Genomic DNA, 9,259 nt, shown 5'->3' with positions numbered 1-9,259 from the left:
TTTCCCCCACACGGTACTTGGGTTAAACCGGAAATTCTCTTTGAGATACAATTGACAGCACATTTCGTTCTTAGTACTAGAATCGAAATACAATGAATAATTCACTAAGAAGGCTAAATTTCAAGAGTTTTTTCTCACAAAAGTTTGCAAGAAGATTGAGAGAAAAAAGTAGAGAATATAGGAGAAAATCAGTCTCTGAAAAACTATATATTCTTTCGATAAAATGAAAGAAATTTAAAGCAAAGAAAATAACCGCATACAACAGGCTGAAAACCGAGGAAGCGCAGGCGCGCCACCCAACACCGCACGGGCGCGCCAAAACCGACGCGGGCGCGTCCCTCTACGGCCTATTTCTGCTTCTGATCCAGTAGGGTACGCGGTTTATGCGCGATCAATATCGCGTGCGCCTGTGCGGGCGCGCCATTCCGATTTCTCAAAATCAACTTTGGATCCAGAATAGTCCGCGGTTTATGCGCGATCTCAGCGCGGGCGCGCTAAGCAGCGACACACGCGAGACCTCAGCACGGGCGCGCTAAGCAGCGACCCTAGATCATTCAAAATAAATTAAATGATCACAATTCTCTCATACACTCTAAATCATCTAACAATCCTCCCCCATTTAGAGTGTATACCTTTTAAAACATTCTCCACTTCTATTCACTTAGCCACATCTTATGCATCAATGTCAATTTCCCTACGGATTGAATTGACACCTAGTACAACACACTTAACGATGATCATATCCCATGATTTCCGTATGGATTGAATCACACGGATATATCCAACCATTCGAAGGTGAAGTACACACAAGACAAATCGAATTAATCATCACTTGACACTTTTATACAGCCATGTGTCCGTATCTTTCATAAGTTCATCAAAGTCTATATGTCCATCTAGACTTCTTGAAGCGGCTAAACTTCGAACTTATATAGGTAGGTTCTCATATACGTTATGGTGTCCTTGTGATAAAACACCTTCATTTAGAGCTTTTCAACTCTAAATCTTTGAGAACTTTAAATAAACGCTACCTTACACATCACAAGTAACATAGCAATATGGGTCATCAAATATTGTTGTCAAACAACAAAAATGCAATTCAACCACATTGAATCTAAGACTTGATGTTTCTTCAAGCGTTAGATTGGGTTTCACAAATTCGTGTTTTTGGACATAAACCCATTCCATTCATGGAAAATATGATGGAATGCTTTGGCATAGCCTTTGTAAAGCAATCCACCAAATTCAACTTTGTTGGAACATAGTCAAGACTTATGACCCCATCATTGATAAACTCTTTCACTAGGCTATGCCTAAGTGAAATATGCCGAGACTTACCATTGTACACTTGACTATAAGCCTTTATCAACGCCGAATTGGAATCACAATGGATTGCCACCGGTGGCATTGGCTTTGGCAATAAAGACAATTCTATCATGAGATTCCTTAACCACTCAACATCCTTACTAGCTGAAGCAAGAGCTATAAACTCCGCTGCCATAGTGGAATCCGCAATGCAAGTTTGTTTCTTGGAAGACCATGAAATGGCACCTCCCCCAAATATGAATACCCAACCACTTACAGAAGAGTCATCCTCTTTGTAAGTGATCCAACTTGCATCAGAATAACCTTCTAAAACTGAAGGAAATCCACTATAAATTAGATCATAGTCTAACGTACCCTTAAGTTACCTCAAGACCCTTCTTATTGCAAACCAATGTTGTACACCCGGGTTACTAGTAAATCTACTTAGTTTCCCCACAGCCAATGCAATATCCGGTCTTGTACTAGTCATGGCATACATCAAGGATCCAATTATCAAACATATTAAACCGTTTGATCATTTTCTCAATATAATGAGATTGACTTAAGATAAGTCTTCCATTGTCCCTTATAATCTTGATGCCCAAAATGTCATCCGCCTCCCCCAAATCCTTCATCTGAAAAGATGAGGATAAGAATTCCTTGGTCAATTCTACTTGTTGTAGACTTGTACCAAAGATAAGCATATCATCAACATATAGACAAATGATGACACCATGACCTTTGTCATCAAATTTGCTATAAATACACTTATCAGCTTGATTCACTTTGAATCCAAAGGACAAAATTGTGTCATCAAATTTCCGATGCCACTGCTTTGGTGCTTGTTTAAGTCCATACAATGACTTAACCAATTTACATACCTTATCTTCTTGTCCTTCCAAAACAAACCCTTCGGGTTGTTTCATATACACTTCTTCCTCTAGATCTCCATAAAGGAATGCCGTTTTGACATCCATTTGATGAATCACTAGATTATATACCGAAGCCATTGCAATCAATAACCTTATGGAGGTAATCCTTGCAACCGGTGCATAAGTATCGAAATAATCAACACCATGCTTTTGCCTAAAGCCTTGGATAACCAATCTGACTTTAAATTTCACTATGGAGCCATCCGGTCTCCTTTTCCTAGTGAAACTCCACTTGCAACTAGGGGTGAAAATTCGGTGTTCGGTTTGGTTTTTGGCCCAAATCAAAACCGAACCACCTTAATTCGGTTTCTTGATTTTAGAAACCACACCGCACCACTTTACTTTAGAAACCGAACCAAACCGAACCATATTTATTTCGGTTTCAGAATAAAAAACCGAACCAAACCGATTTTTTTGGGCCTCTTTTATTTGGGCTAATAATCTGCAAATTGGGCCTCATTAATCAACACACTAAGTCATTATTCTCACTAACACAGCAAGCAGTGCAAATTAACAAAATAACAGCAAACAAATTTAGTCCAATTCATACAAAGTACAAAGTCTACAAACCAATCCAAATCATACAAACTTAAGTTTTCAGTTTACAAACTAACAAAGTATCAAATCAAACCAATCAATCCATACAAACTCAAATTAAACAAGTTTTAAAAGAACTACTTAAGTTAAACATAACATGATCAACATTCAACAACATTACAGCCAGCTAGGGCTGGCAAACGGATCAGGTCGGGTCGGGTTCGTGTTCGGGTCAATTCAATTTCGGGTTGAATACCCCTGACCTGAACCTGGCCCATTTAACTTTTCGGGTCAAAAAGCTCAACCCTAACCTGATTTTTTCGGGTTCGGGTCAACCCGAATCTGACCTGATTTTTTTTTTTAAATCATTTTTTTCGATTTTGAATTTACTTTAATTTTCAGATCTAATATTTCCCATTTCAATTTTAAATATTAACATCTTAATTTTATAAAGAAAATCATTGATAAATAATCAAATTGATACCATCTACAAATTAAAAGTGTAGATCATAAACATATAACAGTTGCCCTTCTAGAAAGAGTCTTAATTAGATAATAAAATACCAAATTAAATTACATTACATAAGATCTAAAACTAAAAAAACATAAACGTTTCTCCAATTTCAATGATTTGCGGAAATATCATCTAGATATTGTTCGATGACGATGAGGTTGATGCTTGCAGCCTGCTGTTGTTAGATCGATCGAGCGGTAGAAAGTATAGAAAGAACATAAAACGCCGAAGGAGGCTGATGAAGCATAGAAAGCGTGATGTGATGGTGGTGGAAAAACGGCGAAGGATTAACACAACCTTGGATTGATGAAGGAGAGATTGAGATAACGCAAGGAAGTGTAGATTGATGAAAAGAATTCCAAGGATTAAATAGAAATTAAGGGTTTAAAAAAAGGTTGGAGAAGATTTTAGGGAATGAAGAGAGAGAAAATTTAAGAGAGAGAATGGAGGAGAATAAGAACGGCTGAGTGAAAGTGAGAAAGAATTGAGGAGTTAGGGTTTTTAATGTTAGTAGGTGGGCTCATTTTGAATTTGGGCTAGTATGATGATCTATTTAGGCTTTTTATTTTATTTTTTTTGGGTTATATGGGTCAATTTCGGGTTGGGATTTTCAACCTTAACCTAACCCATTTAAATTTCAGGTCGGGTTCGTGTCAACCCATTTAAATTTTCGGGTCGAAAACCTCAACCCTAACCCGCTATTTTCAGGTCGGGTTCGTGTCGTGTTTTCGGGTCGGGTCAATTTTTGCCAGCCCTACAGCCAGCAGAACAATAGCAGCAGCCAACAGAACAGATCGATCCAGCAGGCAGCAAAGCAGTAGCAACAGAACAGCAGAACAGTAGCAGCAGCCAGCAGAACAGCAACACAGTAGGCCAGTAGCAGCAGATCAACACAGCAGTGGCAGCAGATCAACACAGCAGTAGCAGCACAGAGCAATCACTCAAGTATTTCGACCACTTCATCAATTTTAGCATCACCAATTGCCATATTCTTCATTTCTATCATAATTCAATAAAATTCACAAGATAAGAAACCAAAATAAATATATAAACATAATGAAAAATAATTAACTTTGATTAAATGTTCTTATATTTTACCTTCTTCAAGATGCTCAACTTCCTCTAAACACTCTTCAATACTTGGGAATGGTGCAGCACGTAACCAATTTTGAGCACATACTAAACCTTCCACAACTCGAGGAGTTAATGAACTCCTAAAATGATCTAGAACTCTGCCTCCAGTGCTGAAAGCACTCTCGGAAGCTACTGTCGACACAGGGACAACAAGAACATCTCGTGCAATTTTAGCAACAGTAGGAAACCTTGAACTATTGAACTTCCACCAGCTCAAAATGTCAAAATCATCCACATCTTCAGTCGTATCCTCCTCCAAATATTTGTCTAATTCTATTTTTGCATCTCCATCTCTCTCACATTTGTGTTTCTTATACTTATTCTTCAAGACCTCTATCTTCTTATGTTTGGGAGACATTGGAATTTTATCATCACTACTTGAATTCGTTTCCACCTTATTCCCATCACCATATGAAGAAACACAATAATCCTCATATAAAGCATTCATAGCTTCTTTCACATTTTTAACCAACTTTGATGCAACAATAGAATTATAGATTTCATTTATCATCCACTCAACATAATCAAGTTTATAACGAGGATCAAGGACAACGGCAATAAAAATCAAGAGGTTTATTTTTTCTGGATCACCCCAATACTTTTCATATTTATCTTTCATTCTACAAGCCATAAGACACATATCCGGATCATCACTTGACACCAAATCATTCAAAAGTATACTAACACTCACCAATTCATGAAAAAACAGATTCGAAGTGACATATAAAGAGCCAGAGATATGCATGGTCAAATCATAAAAAGCTTGCAGAAATTCAGAAAATCTTCTCACATTGTTCCAGTCATCAGCATCAGGGCTGCCCTTACCATCCCTCTCACTCAATTCGAGAAGGAACATTAAATCTAGGTTCCATTACACCACAAAAGTGTCTAAAACCTACACCTTCAACAAACTTATATGGAAGTTCATCAACAATTACCATATACGACAAAGCTTTTCTAATACAACCAGCATCAAATTTGTGGTATGTCAACCCACTAGTACAACCAGCAGCACTTGTTACTTTAGCACTTTTGAATGAAAGCAAACTTTGTTTTGAATCTTTAGGGGTGTTATAGGGATACTTACGACAACGGTTAATATGAGCCCATAACACACTAGTGCCGTTTTTCTTTGCCCCGCACTTGTAGCTCATCCCACAATACTTGCAAGTTGCCTGCCTTCCAGAAGGTAAGTCTTCTTTCACAAAATGCTCCCAAACTTCAGACCGCTCTTTCATCCTCTTCCTTTTTACACCTTCTTTTTTTTTGTTACAGTCAGATTGGTCAGTCTCAGGTTCAGATTGTTCAGGGTGGTCATTGACACCCAAATTGGTTGCCATTGGCCTAGGACATAAAAAACAGCAACATAAGAGCAGAAAGTTAATAAAGGAAGAGGATGAACATGCAATAGCAGTCTAGCAGAGTAATAGCAAAGCAGTAGCACAACAGCAGAGTAATAGCAAAGTAGTAGCACTGTAGCAGTCTAGCAGAATAGCAGAAAGTTAATTCCCACAAATTGAACATGCAGTAGCAGAGAAATTAAGCAAACTAAAATTCCCACAAATTAGTACAAACTAAAATTCCCACAAATTAATTCCCACAAATTAGCACAAACTAAAATCGCAATTCACAAATTAAAATCGCAGTAGCAAGTAAAATCGCAAGTTAAAATCGCAATTCACAATTGAACATGCAGTAGCAACGATTAGTATTTAGTAATTTAGTAGGAGAAGACAGGAGAGAGCAAGTAAGTAGAGCAACGATTAAAACGCAAATTGAATTCGCAAATTGCATATTTCATACCTTAATTAGTAGGAGAAGACAGGAGAGAGAGAGAAGCAGGTGGACCGTTGACGGTGGTCGCCTGGTGCCCTGGTGTACTGGACGGTGGTCGGAGACTCAGAGGAGTCAGTCAGACAGGAGAGGGGACGAAAGAGTGGAGAAAGGCTGAGAGGATTAGAGGAATTAGGGTTTTTTTTATTTTTCATTATATACCTAGGGTATTTAGTTTTGAGCCAGGCAGGGGTTTTGTAGGATTGGGCTTATAATTCGGTTTGGTTCGGTTTTGTTCGATTTTTAAATTTCCCGAACCGAAACCAAAATTTTTTTATTTTTGACACCGAAACCGAACCACCCTCCCAAAAAACCGAACCACATTCCTTATCCGGTTCGGTTTTTCGATTCGGTTTGGTTTTACACCGATTCACTTTCACCCCTACTTGCAACCAAGAGGTTTACAACCGGGAGGTAAATCCTCTATGACCCAAATATTATTTCCCAGGGTGGAATCCATCTCATCATTTATACCTTCCTTCCAAAATGCACTATCTTGACTAGATATTGCCTCGCTATAAGTATTTGGGTCACTATCCACATTAAAACAATATGGAGTAGTAGAACTAAGGACATCCCTAGACCCTTCAACTAAATAAATAAAGTCATCTAGAGGATTCCTAATTTTCCTTTCCCTAGTACTTCACCTCACTCGAGGAGTTTCAACATTCTCATTATCAAATGTACTTTCATGAGTTTCAAGTTGATCATTCAACTCTACTATCTCCCTATCATTGGCACTGATTTGTAGATCTTTCAGTCTACTCATTGATGAAAATCGATTTTCATAAAAAATTGCATCTCTTGACTCAATAACCGAATGAATCGATATATAGTAATTTTGTTATATTACATAGAACCTATAGGTTTTTCTATGCTCAGCATAACCTATAGATATGCAATCCAAGCCCCTTTCACCGAGCTTCCTTTTCTTGTTTCCAGGCACTCTTACGATTGCTCTACAACCCCAAACCTTGAGATACTTCAAGTTTGGCTTTCTTTTGTACCATAGTTCATAAGGAGTAGATTGTTTTCCCTTAGTGGGAACCCGGTTAAGAATGTGACAAGTTGTCAACATTGCTTCACCCTAGAACCCTTCACTCAAACCAGAGTAAGATAACATGGAATTAACCATTTCTTCAAGAGTTCTGTTTTTCCTTTCAGCTACACCATTTGATTGTGGTGCATAACCCGCTGTAGTCTCATGAATTATACCCAAAGATTGGAAATAAGCTGGATCATAATACTCACCTCCTTTATCAGTTCTAATTCTCTTAATTAATGATTCTACTTGAAGTTCTACTTCCCTTTTATAAATATCAAAATTTGTTAAAGCTTCATCTTTGGAATGCAAAAACACATAACAAAACCTAGAATAATCATCTATAAATGTAATCATGTATGTTTTGTTCCCCAAAGAAGGAGTACTATGAAAATCACACAAGTCACTATGGATTAGCTCTAAAATATTAGAACTTCTCTCAGATCTCTTAAAAGGAGTTCTAGTGATCTTGTTCAACATTCTAGTAGAACATTTATTAGGAGAAATATCACAAGAAGGTATCAATTCTTGTTTTGACATGAAAAACATTTTATTGTAATTCACATGTCCTAATCTAGAATGTCATAAGTCAAACAAACTCAAATCAACATGATTATCATTGACATCAACATTCAAACAAATATCATCATTAAATACATACTTGTCTTTCAAAGAAAGTTTAAACAAACCATTATCCAAATAACAACGACCAATAAACGTTACACCCCTAGTAATAATGCATCTATTAGCTTCAAATACAAGCTTATAGCCAAGATTATTCAGGGTAGGCCCGGATACAAGATTCTTACTAATTTCTGGAGCATACAAAACATTCCTAAGAATAATTGCAGTCCCCGAATTAAACACAAGCTCAACTTGTCCTCTTCCAAGAACCTTAATGGTAGAATTGTTCCCCATAAAGAGGTCTTCTCCATCAACAACCTTTTGAAAGGTCTTGAATCAATGTTTACTCTTGCACACGTGTCTTGAAGCCCCCGAATCAATCCACCATGAGTCATCATCCTGCACCATAAAAATGTTAGGATCTGCTGCATTTAAATCTAAACCGGAATTAAATTCAACCTCATGTGATGGATTACCTTTGGTGGGTGGGTCCTTGCTTTCATTAGCACGGCCCTCCTTGGCTTTCCCCATCCTTTTCTTGAAAGAAAAGCAGTCCTTCTTGCGGTGACCAACTTTACCGCAATCCCAACAAATAAACTTGTTACTTGTCATTTTCTTTTTGGACTTTTTCTTGAAAGAATTATCATTCTTTCTATTTCCACTAGTAGATGCACTACCTCTTCCCTCATCTACCATATTAACGGTAGATGTGCTAGGATTTCCATCCTTAGCTCCTTCCATGGCACGAATCCCAACTTCAATTTAAAGATGGGTGGCCAAACCGGACAATGTCATGTCCTCTTTCTTATGTTTCAAGTCATGCTTAACATTCTTCCAACTAGGGGGTAACTTATCAATAATACTAGAAACAACAAATAACTCATTCATGGATATTCCATGTTGTTCCAAACTACCATAAATACGTTGCAATTTATGAAATTGGTCCATTATGGATCGACCATCAACAAATTTAAAATTATTAAAATTGCTAACTAAGAATTTCTTACTTGATGCATCTTCCGCCATGTACTTGCTTTCTAAGGACTCCCAAAGCTCCTTAGCCGACTCAATATTTTGATAGACATCAAATAAATCATCCTCCATACCATTCAAGATATGACCACGACAAATAAAATCATCGTTGTCACATTTCGATCTTTCCCGAACGGATTCCAAGGTCTCATTCTCATGTTCATTCGGCCTTGGAGTACTTATCACATAGGCAACATTTAGAGATGTAAGAAGAAAATACATTTTCTTCTTCCACCTTCTAAATTCAACACCATCAAACTTCTTGAGTTTGACAAAATTTGTTGTTAATTCCTTCACACTAGACAT

The 9,259-nt window shown here is 37.5% G+C and overlaps 1 protein-coding gene across 1 annotated transcript; it reads right to left on the bottom strand.

Annotated features, from left to right (window-relative positions):
• Positions 1–8,683: 8,683 nt before the first annotated feature.
• LOC110687189 lies at positions 8,684–9,259 on the bottom strand. The gene has a single exon (XM_021863802.1). The coding sequence runs from the start codon at positions 9,257–9,259 to the stop codon at positions 8,684–8,686; it is 576 nt and encodes a 191-aa protein (XP_021719494.1).

The sequence above is a fragment of the Chenopodium quinoa genome, unplaced genomic scaffold, assembly GCF_001683475.1.
Source record: "Chenopodium quinoa cultivar QQ74 unplaced genomic scaffold, ASM168347v1, whole genome shotgun sequence".
Lineage (NCBI taxonomy): Eukaryota > Viridiplantae > Streptophyta > Magnoliopsida > Caryophyllales > Amaranthaceae > Chenopodium > Chenopodium quinoa.
Note: the sequence above shows the minus strand (reverse complement) of the source record. Positions and strands in the feature narration are given on the sequence as shown.

Bases quoted from the DNA above. Each gene is read 5' to 3' on its own strand.
- LOC110687189 (XM_021863802.1), bottom strand. From the start codon at position 9,259: ATGTCTAGTGTGAAGGAATTAACAACAAATTTTGTCAAACTCAAGAAG.